Genomic DNA, 21,894 nt, shown 5'->3' with positions numbered 1-21,894 from the left:
AACACAGAAAACCGTAGATAAGGAGGTGTGCTCTGACAGTGCAGCGCAGCACCCAGAAAGCTATTTGGCATTGGCAGAGAAGACTTAGGAAGTTATTCAGGAGCAAAACCCTGGTACTCAACTTTGCTGCTCAAACCTCAAATATATTGATACTTTTACGCCAATATACAATTTATTTCCAAAATTGTTACAACAAAGAAATAAAAAACCAAACATAGATTTCATAACTTTTTATGCTAATTATTATTTGAAAAGTCATTACAAAACAGGCAGTTTTTGAAAATTCAGATGTAACTCTAACTACAGTCATGAATAAGCGAACATGAATGGAGACTATGTGCTGTCTTAAGACGTTCAAGCAGGGCTCTAGAGTGCGACCAATTTGGTCGCAAATACGACCAAATTTTTCAGTGGTGCGACTAAAAAGAAATATTTGGTTGCACCTGTGCGACCAACTGTTTGGGTAGCAAAAAAAAATAAAAAATCTGCAACCTTCCCTGTGGTCAACAACATACATTTTGCCCCTATCGTGGACTAAACCAATCAGAGATAGTAAGGGGCGGGACCTCTCTGATTCGCCGTGGTCCAGATGAAGGTGCAGGTGGTAGTGGGAGGAGTAGCTTGAATAAAGCGATATCAATTCATTAAATCCTGAATGACTTTTAAATATAACTGTGTTTTGCCAGAAACGCCAGATTCTCAGATTAAAGCTCACAAAACCATTTCAACAACAACCAAACAGCAAATGAGAGCAGGTACACGGATTCACACAAAGACGTAAACACAGACCCGACGCATCAGAATCAGCTTTGTCTTTCTCGGCTTTCTCACCTGACGGCCTTAGACGGACACGCTGTCGGAGCTCAGCGATTCTGATGCGTCCGGTCTGTGTTTACGTCTTTTTGCGCTGATTCTGAGCTGCAGGTTTTGTCTCTTTCAACCAAAATTCATCGAGCCAGCAGCAAAAGAAGCAGCAAACTGCGCTTCACATTTGATCAATGTCGTCATGAATTTTGCTGTTTTGCTTCCACGACTATTAAAATCACACTCCATGCACAGCTAGCTCTCTCTCTATCTCTCTATATTATATAAATTATTATAAAATTTGTGTGCGCCTAACTTTTGTGCCGGTATGCCTAACTTTTTAAAGTTAGGCGTACTGGTACGCCCATGGCAAAAAGTTAGTCTAGAGCCCTGTCAAGGATCAATCGGTGTCAATTAGCAGAATGAAAGTGTTTCATGGATAAAATTGTAACTCCTGCGAGAGAAACAGAATGACGTTCTGTATAGTTTCATTTCAATTTGGCCATAAAAATATTACTTTTGTTTAGAAGATGGTGTAAACACTGTAAATAGTTATTTTAAAAGTTTTGCTCTATTCACTCCAATTCACTGAGGACCATCTTGAAAATGTCCTGAACTGAAGCCATTTTCCGAACTATAACAGGAAGGGAAAAGACTCTTCTTAGATTGGTTTTGGTGTTTCTGTGTGAAATCAGTAAAAGTATGAACATAATCGCCATCTAGTGGCAGAGAAAAGGAATTAAAACACTTTGTGAATGAGCTGCCACAGCAGTGGTCCAATCTTCTACTGTGTCAGGAGTATTCAGACAATTTTGACATACTTTTTTTCCACAATGGTAAAACCAATATTAGGTACATAATTCATGACAAATAAACATGTAAAAGGGGTTGATGATATAAAACAGCTCTGTATCAAAGGCAGTGTGGAGTAAGCAGACCTGCTTCTGTTCACTCTGAAGATGAAGCTACTTTAAGAAAACCCTCAGAGTCCCAGAGCTTCTTTCTTCACGCTGCAACCCAGCAGGACATTTCCAGCATCCACACACTCTGACACACACGGTGCTAAAAACACAAAACAGATATTAAAATAATGATTGTGGGAGGAAAGCTGTAGAATGAAACAGTTTTTTAAAGCTGTTATTTTATCTGTTACAATCATTGCTAGTACCATTGTGAGCACAGAGCCACGAGGCAGCCTTCATAGCCAGAAGCTCCCACTCGTCCTTTGCATCCATCTTGAAACCATGAAGCCAGATCAGAGCCAGAATGGTGGCCCACACTTCACTGCTGGTCTAATTCCCCAAATCAAAATCAATCAAATAAAACAGACAGAACACACATTTTACTTTCTACAACCAGTAATATTACATATGTTTGTGTACTTCTTTGTCACACGGGGTCACCAAGGTGGGCAGCTCTGCATATTTGATTTGGCAGATTATTACACTGGATGCTCTTCTGATGAAATCCCAAACTGTGATATCATAAATGCTCTAAAATAATGTGCTGACATGTTTTTACAACAACTGATGAGGAAAATAATTTCTGCTGCCGTGTGGTTTCTGGATAATATCAGACGCTGGTGCAGCTCAGTGGGAGGTTAGGAGTGTGATTACCACCAGTGTTTTAGCTTCTGATATGCAGATGTTTATTCTCAGGCTGTGAGGCAGGCCTACGTTTAGTTTGACTTCATTTTATTTGTTTTATGGTGTGTTTTTAATTTTATCATGTGTTTTTGTTCAAATTATAGAATCAAATCTGTTTTATCTCACATCATCATTTTGTGTTAATATTTAAATTGACAGCAGTGCATCTTTTCAGGCTTTGACTTTTCCACCTCCTCGTTGGTCTGTCCCAGTGCAGCAGCCAGAGCTGGATCAAGCAGCCAGCAGCCAGACGCCTCCTGCAGGGAGACTAACTGCAGCAAAGGGTCTCTGGGTGGCTGCTCAGGCACAGCAGCTGGAAAATCTAAGATGCAATAAAAACAAAACCTGATTATGGTGCTAGATGACAAACAGAACTCTACATGATAACTCAGTGCATAAAACACCGCACTGTAAACTATGCAACAGATAAATATTATGTTTTTCACTTGAAAATTACATCTTAAAAATGTAATCATTACATAAGAGCTCCACATCAAACACATTAATCACATCATCTTTGTAGTGAAATAGCTGATGACTCATTAAACGTTTCCATGCAATTTATCCACAGTGAAAAATATCCACTTTGCTGGATCTGAAAATCACGTTTTCCGAGATCAGACGAGAGCGGGCGTGTTCAGTTCACGTGCTGCTCTTTGGCAGTTTTACAGATTTTATTCTGAACATCTTTCTGAAGTGACTGGTTTTTGCTTGTATTCAGCAGAAACTGGAAACTAATCCAACTTGCTGAATGTATTTACACAGTCTTGTTTGCCTCCAGTGCAGTGTCTTTGTCACAAATGTGAGAAACAAATTAAAAGGTGATCATGCCAAAAGGTAGTGAAATTAATACAAAATTGTGAAGGCAAAGTGCCAGAAGAGTAAATACATGGTCACAAACTGTGTATCAGGTAAAATTGTCTAAGTGAGGGTTATGCTTGTGTTTTACTATAACACCATCTAGTGGATATCTAGTGCTCATTGTTCTTTGACAAATACTTTCAAATAGCTTCACAGTGCAAAGCAACCAGAACTGAAGGCAGATACAGTAAAGGCCTCGCAAGGGAGGAAACAACATTTGATATCTATGAGTTCTACACTCCAAACGGTCAATTATTAACAAAAAAACTTGCTTGTTCAATCCAATTTGAGCCTTTGAAAATGGGGGGATTGTATGAAAAAGGCCTAACTCCTGAACGAGCATTTTCAAGGATTTCAAGCACCTGTACCTGTTCAATGTTCACTTGAAAGACCCCCTTATAAAGTACTTCTAGCTGAAATGATGAGGACAAAATCCGTGCTGCTTGTTTGTGAAAAATCTGAAAGTTGTGGCTGTATAGACAAACACAGTGAAAAATTTCTGAAGTCTCAGTGTCTCCCTGTGTGTTGATGCAGAATGTGTGCACACAGAAGACTCAGTGCCAGTTATCAATTTAGTTATTTATTTTTTGCACTGCATTAGATAACATCAAAATAGTGTTTTCAAAAATGACAATAATATTCCCAATTGTGTTATTTTTATGTTGTAATCTTTATGAAAAAACTTAAAAAACAAACAAACAAAAACAAAACACCTACCTCATAATCTTTTGAGTCTGGTATATGGCGGGGCGCTGTGGACACCCAAGTTTGTGAATGCAATAGCTCAAGAACGAGACAATGTAGAATTTTTTAATTAATACCATGGTAGCATTTACTAAAAATCTCTGTAAGGTTTAAATCTCAGGGACCTTGACTTCAAGGTCAGAGCTTAACTTTTCTAAAGAAAAGAGGATTTTCCCATTTATAAAACATGTATGTCTACTAGGAGGCTAAAGGTTAGCACTATATTTAAAAAGAGTTACAAACAACAATTAGATGATGCTTAAAGCTGGTTTATTTAATAAACATCCAGTTTATTTCCAATTTGGATCAAATTATGTCTGATTGAAGGACTGATGTAATGGTAAGTTGTCCGCTGCTCCGCTTTGAATATTGGTAAGAACTTGACACAGAGATTACTTAATGGATTTTAAGCAAAATTGTGCCTTAGTTCAAGAACATATTCATCAGTTGTTTTTATGTTTTTAGGCTTTTTTTCCCTTTTCAATTTTCACAAGAATTGCTAGTTCCCCTAGAGTTTTGGCCACCTCAACAATCAAGTGATTCCCTATGAGCAAGCAATGAGCGACAGTGGGAAGGAAAAACTCCCTTCTAAAAGGAAGAAACCTTCGACAGAACCAGGCTCTTAAAGGGACAGCCATCTGTCGCGACTGGTTGGGGTGGGGGGAGTGAAAATTAAAAAAGACAAAAAAGCCAAAGTGATCATTATTGGAGCAGCTTAATTAATTCTTGCAATGTAATCTGCTGTTAATGGCTTTTTACAATCCCTGTTTGTGTTTTTGTCATTTTTGTCCGTGGTTGAAGCAATGCTGGAGATTGATTCTCTATGATCTTTCTGTTTTGAAGGCTGCTGAGAGACCACAAGGTTTGGTCCCCGTTTGCTACTCATGTCAGGGAGAACTCTTAGAGAGGCCAGGACTGAAAAAGGGGTGGTGGAGAACCTCCGAGGGTGTTATGCGCTGGTTTGGATCCAATGCTAACATCTCTTTGATTAGGCTGACAAATACATTTTGGATTTTTTCCTTGCCCCACATTATACTCAGCATTAGTCCAAGGTCATCGAGGCACTTAAGTGTTATGGATCGAGTGTCGTTGGACTGATAATCTGTTTCATCTTGAAATTGTTTTTCGGTCTTAAATGTCCAGCGTTGTCCGTTGTAGTTGTCTTTTATGAAATAGTTATCAGTGTAAAAGCCAGAGTCTAAAACATGATCTGGTGGCTGTCCCTGGGTCTGTATGATGAATTTCAAAACATCATAATCATTTCTCCCAGGGTAGAAAGGATACCCAGTAGCAAGCTCCACAGCTACCAGCCCCAGGGACCACATGTCTATTGCTTCATTAAATAGACTACCAATCATAACCTCAGGTGCTTTATAACCAACCGTCCCCACACAGTCACCAGGAATCACTGTAGATGCGGGACATGCAATGCCAAAGTCTATAAGTTTGACTTTGATGGGACACTCATAGCGGTCCACAACCATTATGTTTCCAGGTTTGAGGTCAGCATGCACTATTCCCACAGAACCCAGGTGGGACAGGGCATTTGTGAGTTGATGTAAAATTGGCCTGATTTCGCTTATGGGGAGACCCTGGTTTTCCGGGTCCTCTATGTAGTCCCACAGGCTTTGGTCAAGGAGTTCAAAATTTAAGCAGATGCGGTCACCGTCGATGAAAAAGTCGTTCCATTGAACAATGTTGCATCTATCTGCATCCAAGCCTCGCAGCTGCTCCAGGATGAGAATTTCCATTTTTGCCTGTTGGAGAATTTTAGGGTTATTTTTGTTGACTTTAATAGCAACAACTTTGTTGGTTTTTGTATTGCAACATTTGGTTACAATACCAAAGCCCCCTTCTCCAAGGAAACCCTCGACCTCGTAGTGACCTCCCAAAAGGGTCCCTTTAGATATTTCAAGATCATCTATAGAGGAGGATGTGTTGGCTGATGCGTTGACGTATTCTTGTTGAGAAAATTCTTCTGAGTATTGGGAACTGCAGCTGATTTTCTGTGATTCTTCTCTTTTGCAACTAGAAGGCTGCTGAGAGACCACAAGGTTTTGTCCCCCTGTGCTACTCATGTCAGTGCAGGGAGAACTCTTAGAGAGGCCAGGACTGAAAAAGGGGTGGTGGAGAACCTCCGAGGGTGTTATGCGCTGGTTTGGATCCAATGCTAACATCTCTTTGATTAGGCTGACAAATACAGTTTGGATTTTTTCCCTGCCCCACATTATACTCAGCATTAGTCCAAGGTCATCGAGGCACTTAAGTTTTATGGATCGAGTGTCGTTGGACTGATAATCTGTTTCATCTTGAAATTGTCTTTCGGTCTTAAATGTCCAGTGTTGTCCGTTGTAGTTGTCTTTTATGAAATAGTTATCAGTGTAAAAGCCAGAGTCTAAAACATGATCTGGTGGCTGTCCCTGGGTCTGTATGATGAATTTCAAAACATCATAATCATTTCTCCCAGGGTAGAAAGGATACCCAGTAGCAAGCTCCACAGCTACCAGCCCCAGGGACCACATGTCTATTGCTTCATTAAATAGACTACCAATCATAACCTCAGGTGCTTTATAACCAACCGTCCCCACACAGTCACCAGGAATCACTGTAGATGCGGGACATGCAATGCCAAAGTCTATAAGTTTGACTTTGATGGGACACTCATAGCGGTCCACAACCATTATGTTTCCAGGTTTGAGGTCAGCATGCACTATTCCCAAAGAACCCAGGTGGGACAGGGCATTTGTGAGTTGATGTAAAATTGGCCTGATTTCGCTTATGGGGAGACCCTGGTTTTCCGGGTCCTCTATGTAGTCCCACAGGCTTTGGTCAAGGAGTTCAAAATTTAAGCAGATGCGGTCACCGTCGATGAAAAAGTCGTTCCATTGAACAATGTTGCATCTATCTGCATCCAAGCCTCGCAGCTGCTCCAGGATGAGAATTTCCATTTTTGCCTGTTGGAGAATTTTAGGGTTATTTTTGTTGACTTTAATAGCAACAACTTTGTTGGTTTTTGTATTGCAACATTTGGTTACAATACCAAAGCCCCCTTCTCCAAGGAAACCCTCGACCTCGTAGTGACCTCCCAAAAGGGTCCCTTTAGATATTTCAAGATCATCTATAGAGGAGGATGTGTTGGCTGATGCGTTGACGTATTCTTGTTGAGAAAATTCTTCTGAGGTTTGGGAACTGCAGCTGATTTTCTGTGATTCTTCTCTTTTGCAACTAGAAGGCTGCTGAGAGACCACAAGGTTTTGTCCCCCTGTGCTACTCATGTCAGTGCAGGGAGAACTCTTAGAGAGGCCAGGATTGAAAAAGGGGTGGTGGAGAACCTCCGAGGGTGTTATGCGCTGGTTTGGATCCAATGCTAACATCTCTTTGATTAGGCTGACAAATACAGTTTGGATTTTTTCCCAGCCCCACATTATACTCAGCATTAGTCCAAGGTCATCGAGGCACTTAAGTTTTATGGATCGAGTGTCGTTGGACTGATAATCTGTTTCATCTTGAAATTGTCTTTCGGTCTTAAATGTCCAGCGTTGTCCGTTGTAGTTGTCTTTTATGAAATAGTTATCAGTGTAAAAGCCAGAGTCTAAAACATGATCTGGTGGCTGTCCCTGGGTCTGTATGATGAATTTCAAAACATCATAATCATTTCTCCCAGGGTAGAAAGGATACCCAGTAGCAAGCTCCACAGCTACCAGCCCCAGGGACCACATGTCTATTGCTTCATTAAATAGACTACCAATCATAACCTCAGGTGCTTTATAACCAACCGTCCCCACACAGTCACCAGGAATCACTGTAGATGCGGGACATGCAATGCCAAAGTCTATAAGTTTGACTTTGATGGGACACTCATAGCGGTCCACAACCATTATGTTTCCAGGTTTGAGGTCAGCATGCACTATTCCCACAGAACCCAGGTGGGACAGGGCATTTGTGAGTTGATGTAAAATTGGCCTGATTTCGCTTATGGGGAGACCCTGGTTTTCCGGGTCCTCTATGTAGTCCCACAGGCTTTGGTCAAGGAGTTCAAAATTTAAGCAAATGCGGTCACCGTCGATGAAAAAGTCGTTCCATTGAACAATGTTGCATCTATCTGCATCCAAGCCTCGCAGCTGCTCCAGGATGAGAATTTCCATTTTTGCCTGTTGCAGAATTTCAGGGTTATTTTTGTTGACTTTGATAGCAACAAATTCGTTGGTTTTTGTATTGCAACATTTGGTTACAATACCAAAGCCCCCTTCTCCAAGGAAACCCTCGACCTCGTAGTGACCTCCCAAAAAGGTCCCTTTAGATATTTCAAGATCATCTATAGAGGAGGATGTGTTGGCTGATGCGTTGACGTATTCTTGTTGAGAAAATTCTTCTGAGGTTTGGGAACTGCAGCTGATTTTCTGTGATTCTTCTCTTTTGCAACTAGAAGGCTGCTGAGAGACCACAAGGTTTTGTCCCCCTGTGCTACTCATGTCAGTGCAGGGAGAACTCTTAGAGAGGCCAGGATTGAAAAAGGGGTGGTGGAGAACCTCCGAGGGTGTTATGCGCTGGTTTGGATCCAATGCTAACATCTCTTTGATTAGGCTGACAAATACATTTTGGATTTTTTCCCAACACCCCCTTATCTTCAGTAGTTGTTCAAGGTCATCGAGGCACTTAAGTTTTATGCATCGAGTGTCCTTGGACTGACAACCTGTCTCATCTTGAAATTGTCTTTCGGTCTTAAATGTCCAGTGTTGTCCGTTGTAGTTGTCTTTTATGAAATAGTTATCAGTGTAAAAGCCAGAGTCTAAAACATGATCTGGTGGCTGTCCCTGGGTCTGTATGATGAATTTCAAAACATCATAATCATTTCTCCCAGGGTAGAAAGGATACCCAGTAGCAAGCTCCACAGCTACCAGCCCCAGGGACCACATGTCTATTGCTTCATTAAATAGACTACCAATCATAACCTCAGGTGCTTTATAACCAACCGTCCCCACACAGTCACCAGGAATCACTGTAGATGCGGGACATGCAAAACCAAAGTCTGTAAGTTTGACTTTGATTGGACACTCATAGCGGTCCACAACCATTATGTTTCCAGGTTTGAGGTCAGCATGCACTATTCCCAAAGAACCCAGGTGGGACAGGGCATTTGCGAGCTGAAATAACACTGGCCTGATTTCTGTTACTGGGAGAACCCGGTTCCTCCGGTACCGCATGTACTGCCACAGGCTTTCATCGAGGAGTTCAAAATTTAAGCAGATGCGGTCACCGTCGATGAAAAAGTCGTTCCATTTAACAATGTTGCATCTATCTGCATCCAAGCCTCGCAGCTTCTCCAGTATGTAAATTTCCATTTTCGCCTGTTGCAGAATTTCAGGGTCGCTCTTGTTGACTTTAATAGCAACGACTTTGTTGGTTTTTGTATTGCAACATTTGGTTACAATACCAAAGCCCCCTTCTTCAAGGAAACCCTCGACCTTGTAGTGACCTCCCAAAAGGGTCCCTTTACATATTTCAAGATGATTTGAGGTGAAAGTCATCTTGACTGAAATGTGTTTGTTTGCTCAGTGAATTGGTGAGAACGTTTAAAAAAAATTTCAGTGACTCTGAAGAGGTTTACAAATACTTTCAAATATAGCTCTGGTCGAACGTTTGAAGGCTGCGAACAAACTGACTAAAACTTGCTGCTCCTGACCCCTATTTATAGAAAAACTTCAAAGGCTCAAAGGCATGTGCTTGTGACATCATCACATGTCCTTGTGACATCATCACATGTCCTTGTGACATCATCACTCTTCATGAATCAGATTGTCACATGACATTTTAGAATGGGGATGTTTTTTTTTAAAACCGTTTTCAAATTTAACCCTCTGTGGTCCAGGGTATAATTGGCCGTTCTTGACTATTTTTGATTTTACCTCTATATTTCACCTTTAAAATATGTTTTTCTTGCCTTATTTGGCACCATTATTTTCAGCACAACCTCAAATATCTCAAAGTCAAAGTCAACTTTATTTGTCAATTCTGCCACATGTACAGGACATACAGAGAATAGAAATTTCGTTACTCTCAAACCCTAGATGAAATAGCAAATGAACATTTAAATATAAGAGAGTGATTAAAAAATGCAAATAAAATAATTAAAAAGTAAAAATTTAAATAAATACAATACAATTTAACAAGAAAGCTATGCAATATACAATATACAATATTCAGGTAAGGGTAAATGACATTGAGTGTAAACCAGGCAGAGTAGTGCAAATAGGCAAATAGTGCAAATGGAGATCTAGTAATATACGGTTAGAGATAGTATAACAACAAAGTCTTATGAGGTAATGGCAGTCCAATGCTCCACAAAGTGACTGGTAACTGGTGCAGGCCAGTGAGTGAGTCAGAGAGTGTGTGTGTGTGTATGTGACAGAGTTCAGTGAGACCATGGAGGAGAGGAGGGGAGAGGGGGCAGAATCGGGAGGGAGTTAAGCTTCCTGACAGCCTGATGGATGAAGCTGTCCTTCAGTCTGCTGGTCCTGGCCTGGAGACTCCGCAGTCTCCTCCCTGACGGCAGCAGCTTGAAGAAGCTTTGCATTGGGTGCGTGGGATCAGCCGCTATGCAAAGGGCTTTTTTAGTGAGACGGGTGCTGTAAATGTCCTGGAGGGAGGGGAGAGAGACACCAATGATCCTCTCTGCAGCTCTCACTATGCGTTGGAGGGTTCTATGACAGGACGCATTGCAGGCTCCAAACCACACAGTGATGCAGCTCGACAGGATGCTCTCGATGGTGCCTCTGTAGAAAGTGTACATGAGAAATTTGAGTTATTGTTTTCATTTTGGTATACTATATTAGCACAGTTGATCTAAATTAATAACACAATAAATTGTGTGTGCATCTCCTGTTTTGTCATGGTTGTATGTCCCGGTTCGTGACAGGCTGCATGAGCTCATCTGGTGGGAGTGTAGTACTGTAGAATTTCAGGCATAAAAACGTGGTTTTCACAGACCTTGTCACAGGGTCTGAGTTGGAAGATTTTGGTAAAGCTTTGTCCCTGAGGTAGTTGAAAAACCCCAGTTGGGTAAAGCGTTTGGGTTTTTTTGTTAACAGACATGCTTATCTATTTAGTTGGTGTTATTTTTTCAGCTAAATTTTTTAGTGCAATTAGCACTTTCAGCATCAATCCATAGCAATGTGTTGTATTTTTCACATTGTCTGTGTGTAAAATACATATGTAAGCATAGATTACACAAAGGATCCTGCACGCCAAGCTGGATACAAATAGAAATCCCTGGAAACAATTCTTTCTGCGCTTAAGAGCAGCTTCCTATTGCAACGCTGGAGGATTTGTCACCATTACTGGATACGCTGCAGAAGCACAGCAAAGCAGTGACTGTGTGGAGTCGAAAACTATTACACCAACTACACTACACAGTCACCCACATTACTCCCTCCAACAGAGGTGGACAACGTCTTTGGGACAACGTCACAGAACACAGAAACGTCACAGGGCTTTGGAGCGTGACGTTACATGAGGCGGGCCACGCCCCCTGCCGCCATCACAGTAGGCCAGACAAAGGATACAGCTTCAGCTATGGTACGTGTTGTGTAGTCGGTTGCAACGTTAAAGCTCACGATCGTGAAGGCAAGAAACTGGATTAATCTTTTCATCGTTTTCCATCCTGGCGGCAACGTGAGGGATCCCATGTATCCACCAAACAAAGACGCCAGGCATGGATTGCAGCGGTGAGACGAGCGGATATCGAGTTCCGTGCAATCCCCAGCTTTTTGTTGGTTTGCTCGCGGCATTTTCTCTCCGGTGAGTTCTAAAGTAATTCATATCACTATCCGATTGTTGAGTCTGACGTCACTAGCCGTGTCTGGGCCTAAACTCTGCTGCAGGTCCATATATCAAATGATCACTGTGGCATTACTGAGAGTTAAAACACTGTCTTAAGTCTTTCATCTTTAATAAAATTATCAGCGTTCTGCTCTACCAGGTGTAACAACTGAGTTAAACATCCAGGCATCCATGACAATGGAATTTATGACATATGAGTTAGAAGTTAGCAGCAAGTTAGCTCGCTAGCTTCTATCTAAATACAATATAGCATGTCCTGACTGCGGGGTTTTGGAAACAAATTAAAACGTACAGCTTTCTTATCACTTCCAACATAAATGAAGACAGAAAACTAAACAGCAGTGACATTTGTAGGGTTACTGAACTTGGGCTAGCTGGTATATAATGATGTGCTACGTGACCGCTAGCGACACAGCTATGTTAGCATAATATAAACACGCTAACTTTTTTTCCACTCGATAAAAGTTAACGTGAGTGTTCTCGGTGGTCAGGAACAAATGTAATCGCATGGCAGGATGCTGTAAAAGGACCAAACTAAAAGGCTTTTAGTGGGGGTTTTTTCAATGCGCTGCGGTCATAGATAATGAGATAAAACATGCTAATGTGTGATGCTGCAGAACCACGTCATGTCGACTGAATAGCTTTTGATTTGGCATTATTGCAGGCAAACCAGCATATGAAATGGATGTAACAAATCCAGTGGTGATGGGAGTGACAGCGTCACGGAAGCTGAAGGGCAGACGAAGGACTGTGTGTGCAGTCAACAGGGCAGAGCAGAAATAAACCGGCTGTTGGAGGAGAACAGACTGCTTCGAGCACAGTTGCAAAAGACAGAGCTGAATGAAACTTTCTTAAAGGACGATACCGAAAAAGTAAGATATTACACTGGACTATATTGTTATGCAGTCTTAATGTCCCTCTTCAACACTGTCAAAGATTTCCTGCCAATATCGAAGAAACTGACAGGTTTCCAAATGCTCTTACTCACACTAATGCGTCTGAGACTTGATCTTCCAGTCCAGCATCTTTGTCATCTATTCCATGTGTCGCACAAAACACTGTCTTCTGTCTTCACCGATACCGTTGATGTTTTGGGCAGACTGACAGAAAGAAGGATGACCTCAAAAAGTGATATAGTCCAGACAGAGCTTACAAATGATGGGCCATTTGCTAAACCTGCAGCACACACTGCTTTCTATGTGAAAGAACCATTCTGTGAGAAAAACTCTACTGCTCATTTGATCTATGACCTCTGAAAAACAGTTCATGATTTCCATTACTATTCAATTATATAAAAAAAGTACATTCCCTGGGTTATACAGCACTGATATGCAAAGCTTAATTGTATATCTGTAACTCTAGAACTGCAGTATTTATAGTTTTCTTAGTTTAATATTTCAATTTCATATTCTTCTTCTAAGTATAAAATCCCTTTTGTTATATTTGTCTCGTTAATTTAACTGAAATACACTGAAAATTGCTCACAAATTAAGGTTTATGTGTCAATACAAATGCAGGTTTTATTGCTGGGAGCTTCCCGTGATGCACTGACTATTTCTTCTTCCATGACACTAATGTTTTGTCTTTGCTTCATCATTTATGTACTGTACTGTATCCCCAGTTTTCCAGCGAGGGCTGCGTACATTTTGATTGCATTAACGTTTTTATCCAGCCTTTATGTGCAAGCTTGAGCTGCAAAATTCAAATGTAGTTACTGACAGGCCAAAGTGCAACAGGGAAGAGATTAAATGGGATCAAAGGGAGTGGCATTATAAATTCCTTCCTTCCTGAGATTCAAATCCTCCAATCAAAACGGTGCCAGCAATGCAAAGACAGATTTCTTTAAAAGATTGGACACAATAACAAAGTCAGTCGTTTATTTATTAAAGCACTGTTAATAATTTTAGTTGCTGCTATTTCAAATAAATGTTTGGTACAACAAATTTCTCCGTGTTCTGTCTCAGGCTTTATTCGGGCCCTGGTACTAGAGCTATGGTCTGTTCTTGAGTGCAGCAGTGACGACATCAGAGTGGTCCGTCCCAAACCAACTCCCATTGACCCCACAGATAGGAGTTGCATTAAGGTATTGTATGTATGTGCGTGCGTGTGTGTGTGAGAGAGAGGGAGAAGGAGAAACTTCCTGGAGCCCACAATGCCCCAATTTTTAGATATCTACATAATAGTACAGACACAGATCTCTTAGAAGTTTTGCTTTTCCATCATGTTTTTAGCTCACTGGTTACAAAGGTGTTTAAATTGATTAAAATTAAATTGATTCCAATTATTATTAACCCAGGACTCAGAATAGTGGTCCATGTGTTGCTGTGATACCAGCAGCCATGTAGAAAATTCACTTGTGAATATTCATATTTAAGAAACTGGCAATAGTGATTTTGTTAACAAGAAAGGCTTTTTGCTGATTGGTTTATGGGTGTCTGGGCAAATAAGCCTTACTTTCATAAGACTGCATTTTTAGTTATGTTTTTGGCAGAATTTCTCTCAGGAAATGTCAATGGTTTATTTAAATTAAACAAGACATTCTACAGGTTGAATAAAAACACTCAGACTGTTGTTCAAGGTTCAACAATGAAGACGTGCACGGGTGGAAGCTCGAAGGAGATCCACACCCGAGGCCTTGCAGTCAGATTTATTTATACAAAGGGACAGTTGCATTTCCTGTTTTTCAAGCATATTTATCAGCATGTGTGTGTGTTCTGTGTGTGTGTGTGTGTGTACGTGACAGGATGTAATGGCATGTGATACACAAATATATGAGCATTGCAATACATTCGAAAGCTTCATAACGGAGGTATCTTTTAATAATAGACATCTGCAGTTTAAACTTTAAGAGTTACTTCTAATGTCCCTGTGAAATATATGAACATTCTGAAGCATGCTAAGTAATAAAACCTTAATGCATAAGTGAATAAATCATAGTACAACTTAAATTCTTCTAACATTCCCTCCTGTTGTTCAAATATTTCATCTGTAACTTTATTGAGTTCAGTAGACAATCACTTGTGAAACATTTTCAATTGCCACGTCATTGACTAAGTACAGACGGAAACTACACATAGTCGTCATCTTCTTCACTGTCCGGGTTCTGATCGCTGTCATAGGCTGCGGGATTATGCACTGCTACATAAGCATTAACGGAATGAGCTATCATATTTGACACCATTTTCTTAAAGCAGGGTATTACACAGGTTGTGAAAACACACATTAATAAGAGTAAGGAGGCAATTCCAACAAGTCCTTTAATCAACAGGGACCTCCACGATCCGTTCAATAACCATGTTAACCAATCTTCAGGATCTAATATTTTGTCTTTTTGTTCTGCATTTCTAATTTGTTTCAGCACGTTTAGAGCGTCGGTCATGTTAGGTGAGTGTATGTTGTCTGGAATGTATGTGTTCTATCGTACACATAGCGGTACCAAGCGTTGTTCATCCAGGGGTGGTCATGGTCCTGTGTCAGGTCACATAGGTGTGAATCGTCGTGTGTCCATCTTTTACTGTGGGTGATCTCTTGGTCTTGTTTCCATAGGTCGCAGGGGTTGGTGCCATTGGGGTCAACACCATATCCTCTTGGACAGTAGGGATTGCAGGGGTTGTCCCTGCAGGCTATGTCCATGCAGATGGCGGCGAGTGCTGTAAACACTGAGATGATGAATAGAAAACACAGGGTTATGCATATGGTCAAGTAGCAGTTTTCAGACCAGTTCTGGGGGTTTAAGCGATCTCTCCATTGTGGGCTTCTGGGGGCTTCTTCTTCTGGGCTGCTCGTCTGCTCCTCCTCCAGCTCCTCTAATTCCTCCATCTCCATCTCCATGTCAGGCATCACGATTGGTCCCCACACCGGGCAGGTAGGCTAGGTTTGAGTCAAGGGAGCGATCTTCCCGACTGCAGCCTCTTTAGGCCTCCCGTGTGGCGACCCCTGGCCAGAGGAGCGAAATCACCTGTGTTGCCACCTGTGACCCTACTCCCCACCAGGCGGTACACAAAGAGGTTTGGAGAGAGCTGGAGTCTATGTGTTGGGCTCAACCTTCTTAGTGTGACTCTGGTGTATCCACGACGGCCTTTCAGCTATTTTGCAGGCTGTAGGGGTCGTCAGAAGAACCTGATAGGGGCCTTCCCACCTTGGTGTGCTCCAGCTTTTCCGCTGGAGGACCTTGATCAGGATCCAATCACCTGGCTTCAATCTGGAAGAAACTGGAGAAGAATCATCCGGCAGTTGGTTGTTCAGTACTATGTCTTTGTTTTTTTAACAGTTCAGTCATCCATTCTGCTAGTGTGGTTTCTCTGATTGACTTGTCTATGGGTTCGCTAGTTAAAGGTCATCCAGTTTAGTGGACGTTACCATTCCTCTGTTTTGCCATATCTTAGCGAAATGATGAACTGCAGCGAAAACGTATTGGCTGTCAGTGTGGATGTTTATTGCTTCGCCTTTGTGTAGCTCACAAGCTCTAATAACAGCAGTTAGCTCAGCACTCTGGGCTGAGTGAGAGGAGGTGAGGGGCTCTGCCTCTATTACAGTATCAGTTGTGGTTACTGCATAACCCACACGGCTTTTCCCCAAGCTATCTTTTGCTGCAGAGCCATCTACAAAAACGTTCTTGTAGCTTTGCTGTGGTGTGCTATAGATATCTGCTCTTGGTTTCGTGTCCTCATCTAATTTTTGCATACAACAGTGTTGTTCACCATCCTCCTCTGTGGGGAGGAGAGTGCTTGGGTTTGGCTGACCACATTTCTCGATTGTGATGTGCGACTGTGACAATAGGATGCCTACATATGAAAGCTGTCTTGCATGTGTCAGATATGATAGATTTGCTTGCAGTAGGATCGAGGTCACAGCGTGTGGCACCTTGATAATCAGGGTGTGTCCGAGGATAAGGTCAGCGGACTTTTTCACTGCTTCCGCTGCAGCCGCACAAGCTTGCACGCACGACGGTAGTCCTGCTGCTACTGAGTCTAATCTGCATGAGTAAAATGCTAGAGGCCTTTGCTTCTCGCCAAATGCTTGAGTTAGCACTGCTCTCATGTAGCCTGAGCCTCCGTCTACATGCAAATAGAAAGGCTTGTCATAGTCTGGCAATGCTAAAACTGTACGTGTTTGTAGCGCAAGTTTTAGATCATGAAATGCTTTTTCTGCTTTTGGTGTCCACTCTATTTTGTCTTTTAGAGCTAAGTGTTTGCCATAGATCAGATCCTGCAGAGGCTGCACTAAAAGTGCGTATTCGGGAATCCAGCATCTGCAGAAATTACATAGGCCTAAATAGCTCATCATTTGCTGCTTTGTGAGAGGTTTTGCTGCGTTCTGCACTGCTAGTTTTCTGCTGTCTAACAGTGTCCTGCCCTCTCCTGTGAGTTTGTGGCCAAGGTATGTAACTTCCTGGCTCCAGAGCTGTAGCTTGTGTTGTGAGACTTTGTGACCCTGTTCTGCCAGATGTCTCAATACCTTCAAAGTATTTGCTTTGCAGTCGACCTGCGTGTGTCCGGTGACCAGGATGTCGTCTACATATAATAGGAATTGTCCTGGAGCAGGCAGAGTGCAAAAAGACATAGATTTCTTTAAAGCTTCTGCATACAGGGTGGGGCTGTTTTGGAAACCCTGTGGTAGCCTTGTGTAGGTGTATTTTTGCCCATCAAATGTGAAACCAAACAACCCGCGTGAGCCAGGGTGCAGTGGTACAGAGAAGAACGCGTTTGATAAGTCTATCACTGAAAACCACTGTTCTTTCCGTGTCACTTGATTTAAGATGGTGTGAGGATTGGCAACTACTGGTGGAATTTGCTCAGTTATCTCGTTGATGGCTCTCAGGTAATGTACAAGCCTATACTTTCCTGTGTTTGCCTTTTTAATTGGGAAGATAGGCGTGTTACAAATTGTTTCATTTGTTTTTACTAATATTCCCGCTTTTTCCATGTCTGCAATCACTGGGCGAATTCCTGCCTTTGCTTCTGCAGATAGTGGATATTGCGGCTTCATTGGTCTGTGTTTTGAAATTACCTTTACTTGTATTGAGTCAGCGTTTTTTATCAGGCCGACATCTGTTGGTCCAGTGGACCATAGGGATTTTGGCAAGTTTGCAATGTCTGTTTCATCTACAGGTGCCAACAGCGATCATTCTGCCCTCTCAGTTACAAGGCATGTTTAAATAATTTCTTGTTTCTCAAAGAATTCACACATTTCACTCATCTTACATATTTCAACTTTGAAGTTAAAGTTTTCTTATTCCATCTCTCTCTCTCTATATATATATTTAAACTTTGAATTGCTCACAGTTTACAGCTCTAAAACTGGGCATTGCCACAAATTTGTTTCCAAACCGACAAAATAAAATAATCAAATAAAACAAAAAACAAAAACAAAACATACATGAGTCAGGACACAAAAAGAAAAATGCTGCTACTGAAACAGAGCAGAAGTGTGAGGGAAAACTGAGCTCACATTCTATCACTCATACAAATAGTAAGCTGTTCTTCATTGCGCATGTTTGTGTTCTTAGCCCGGTTTAATCAGTCTCTATGCATTAATCTCCACGAGCTTGTCCTTGTAAGGTTAATGCATTTTCTGCTTGTCCAGGTCTGTTTTGCTCCTGAAGAAACACAACTAAGACATTTTCATTATTATCCTGAGTACTTAAACTACCCGTTTCCCTCTCTCTGGTCAGAAATACCAACTTATGTTATGTGTATAAGTGTAAGCAGGTCTTCAGTACTTTTCCTATGCATGTTAATGTTCAGTGAGTGTAAGCTGCTTTCTTCATTGCCTCTGCATGTTATAATCAGGTGTAATTCATGCATCTTTTCACTGATTTCTTAATTCAAAACCATCCCACTTCTGATTCTTTCCAAAAATAATCTCACATGTAACACTTTGTGTATGTGTGTTTTCTATTCATTGATAGACTGCTCCCTGTGCAGCTTCCGCTCGGAAACAAATAAATAAAAACGTTTAACTCGCTCATTAGCTTAGTAGTGTCCACATATTTAAATCAGCTTCTCAATCTTGTAGCTTTAGCTGTTATCTACAGGGTTTGGCTTATTAGTTGTCATTATAAATGTGCTCTACATCTCAGTAATATTTATCTAGGCTAAATGACAAGTTTTCAAGCAGGTTAAGTGCCTCTATGCACCTAATTGGTTTAGATATTGCCTTTATTTTCTTCATCTCATATGTCATTATACTGAGTTTGAGCAAACCTTAAACTTGATGCAGACTACTTCATAACAATTATCCATCTCACATCATACTGACTAGGATACTTCTTGTCATTAATATTATATTTTTATTAATATTATCATCTTTTTCTTTCTATATAATGACAACAGTATATTACAACATTTATCAGTGTAAATCACTATACTACTACTGAGCCAATTTAATAGTTTAGGATCATCTTACTCAGCAAACAGATAATTTAGTATTCATCCAATCTGTACAAATTTGCTTTTTCTCTGAACAGGTTTGTGCCTACTTTTTAGACTGGTCTTCTGTTTGCCTCATCTCCGATCCAACCTTCAGTCACATTCATTCTCTCTGTTGCCTGTCGAACCAAGTAATTTATTATTTTTTTTGTTTCTATATTTTATTTTGTATCCATCAAGGGCTCTGGGTGGGCTGCAGTCCCACCCGTCATCCAGGCTGGAGACATTTACCTTTTCACACACTTTCCTTGGCTGAACAATGACACAGCCTTAATCTACCTTATGCATCTCTCTTTTTATAGAAAAGGTTTTCATGTGAATGATTTCCTTTTATTTATTTTACACAATCTGGGCATGATCGTCATGCCAACTATATTTCATTGTTTAGTTCTGTTTGTAAGGTTCCTCTTGTAATTTTTTATCTAAATTAGCTATTGCTGTTGGATTGCATTTTCCTTCCCAAGTTGAGTCTTTTAGTGTCTTAGGATTTCTCCAACGATTAGCACTTATCTGTCCGGCGCCTGGACATTTTTTCCTCTAACCATTGTTCATCTGCAGTTAATTCTGGTTTTGTTTGTTTATTCCCCATTTTTCCTTTATTTTGTTTTTTCTTTACACTTTAGATTTTATTAATAGGAAGACAGAACTGTGTAACTTTCTCTGGTATGAGAATCAGGGGTGGTTATTAAGGCAGCCTTCTACCCTTGTCCTATTGTCAGGGGCGGCCTTAATTTTATGCGATGAAGCGCAACCTTCTCCCTTTATCACCAGTATATCAGTTATCACAGGATTACAGTAGGAGTGATGTAGGGTCCTAATGTCCCTTGTCAAAATACATTCACGTCCTTATTACTCACACAGATAACTTCACAAACGCGGCGTATTATTTCTTATCTACTGACACATCCTCTATTTTAGTCCCAGACTAATTTATTTAAACTGCCAGCTTCTCGAAACGAGTCTCCTGGAGACTGCCAGTTCCATTTGAAAGAAGCGAGTTCCACTATGGCTACCAGTCTCTGTAGACGAGCCTTTACACCTCAGGACAGTGTCAGATAATGAAACGATATTATCGCGATGTGTTTTGAGTGTTAATATTCACCTGGCTCCACGTTTTAAGTGCCGGTCAGAGATTCCCCCTCGTTCCCAGGACCGTGGACCACTTTGCTAAGGAACGCTGGCCAACCCCGAATTCACGTAGTTGGTCTTTACTCCTTTGTAGAAAGGAGGCTGTCGACAGACTTCAGCGCGGGCTCTCCACGATATCAGGGAACGACGAGGTCACTCTGTTGGAGCAAAATTAGCCCTAATTATTGGTAATTAACGTCCAATAATGTCCAATAATGTCCACTAATGTCCACTCCGGCTCGAAGGACCATTTTAATGTCAATGGTTTATTTAAATTAAACAAGACATTCTACAGGTTGAATAAAAACACTCAGACTGTTGTTCAAGGTTCAACAATGAAGACGTGCACGGGTGGAAGCTCGAAGGAGATCCACACCCGAGGCCTTGCAGTCAGATTTATTTATACAAAGGGACAGTTGCATTTCCTGTTTTCCAAGCATATTTATCAGCATGTGTGTGTGTTCTGTGTGTGTGTGTGTGTGTACGTGACAGGATGTAATGGCATGTGATACACAAATATATGAGCATTGTAATACATTCGAAAGCTTCATAACGGAGGTATCTTTTAATAATAGACATCTGCAGTTTAAACTTTAAGAGTTACTTCTAATGTCCCTGTGAAATATATGAACATTCTGAAGCATGCTAAGTAATAAAACCTTAATGCATAAGTGAATAAATCATAGTACAACTTAAATTCTTCTAACAGGAAAGCTTCAACAAGCTCCAGCGTGAGCCTGTCTGTGTGTGTCTGATGCTTGGCCTCTGACAGCAGCCAAGTCATCTCTCTCAGAGAGACTAGCCAAGTGAATACGGACAGCCAGTGATGTGTAAACTGTGTCCTGCCACAGGCGACTTTAAAGTCTGCCTTATCAGTGGGTTATACATATATGCTGAGGTCAAAGGAAAACTAAATATACACACACCAGCACTTTGGTGAATTAACTCGAGTCTTTGCTTTCATCTGTGCTAAGTACAGTAGGAGGTTTGGTAGTACATATGAAGATAAGTTCAAACATGCACAGAAACATCAGAAGACACATGAAAGTATAGATATTTCTATTTTAGAAAAAAAAAATCCATCGTATCTTGTTTTTTTCTTTACGTTTCTTTGAAGCTGTTTAATATAATCTAAGTTGTAGCTCGTTTGTGCAAGTGTCTCTCTTTTTTTCCTTTGATGCTTTTGATGATATGTTTTCCCTGTTCTACCAGACCCAGTGAAAAATGCAGGGAGCTTTCCTGTAGTTTAATATTCTTCAGGCTGCAATAGGTTTCTGCTCAACCACTCTGCTCAGAATATGTCTTATTCAGTTTTGAGAGTGTGGTAAACCATGTTTTATCTTTGCAATCATAAATTCTTTTTACATTTTGTTTTGCTTTGAATACTACAGATATTATTTGTCATATTATCGGTAGTGTTTGTAGTTGAATAGTGTTATATT

At 40.9% G+C, this 21,894-nt stretch overlaps 1 protein-coding gene and 1 long non-coding RNA gene across 2 annotated transcripts; both read right to left on the bottom strand.

The window, feature by feature from the left end:
- Positions 1-4,308: 4,308 nt before the first annotated feature.
- Positions 4,309-9,733, bottom strand: LOC146693597 (uncharacterized). The gene has a single exon (XM_085478584.1). The coding sequence runs from the start codon at positions 9,581-9,583 to the stop codon at positions 4,943-4,945; it is 4,641 nt and encodes a 1,546-aa protein (XP_085334710.1). The 5' UTR covers positions 9,584-9,733; the 3' UTR covers positions 4,309-4,942.
- Positions 9,734-10,036: 303 nt separating this feature from the next.
- On the bottom strand, positions 10,037-11,342 carry LOC146693596 (uncharacterized). The gene is made up of 2 exons (XR_014923823.1): positions 11,283-11,342; positions 10,037-10,828 (listed from the first exon to the last, which is right to left on the bottom strand). It is a non-coding gene; the product is annotated as an uncharacterized LOC146693596 (long non-coding RNA).
- Positions 11,343-21,894: the final 10,552 nt, after the last annotated feature.

This window comes from Copadichromis virginalis, linkage group LG14 (assembly GCF_057382275.1).
Source record: "Copadichromis virginalis isolate Kocher_CV1m ecotype Utaka linkage group LG14, C_Virginalis_male_GT1.1, whole genome shotgun sequence".
NCBI classification, from domain to species: Eukaryota; Metazoa; Chordata; class Actinopteri; order Cichliformes; family Cichlidae; genus Copadichromis; species Copadichromis virginalis.
Note: the sequence above shows the minus strand (reverse complement) of the source record. Positions and strands in the feature narration are given on the sequence as shown.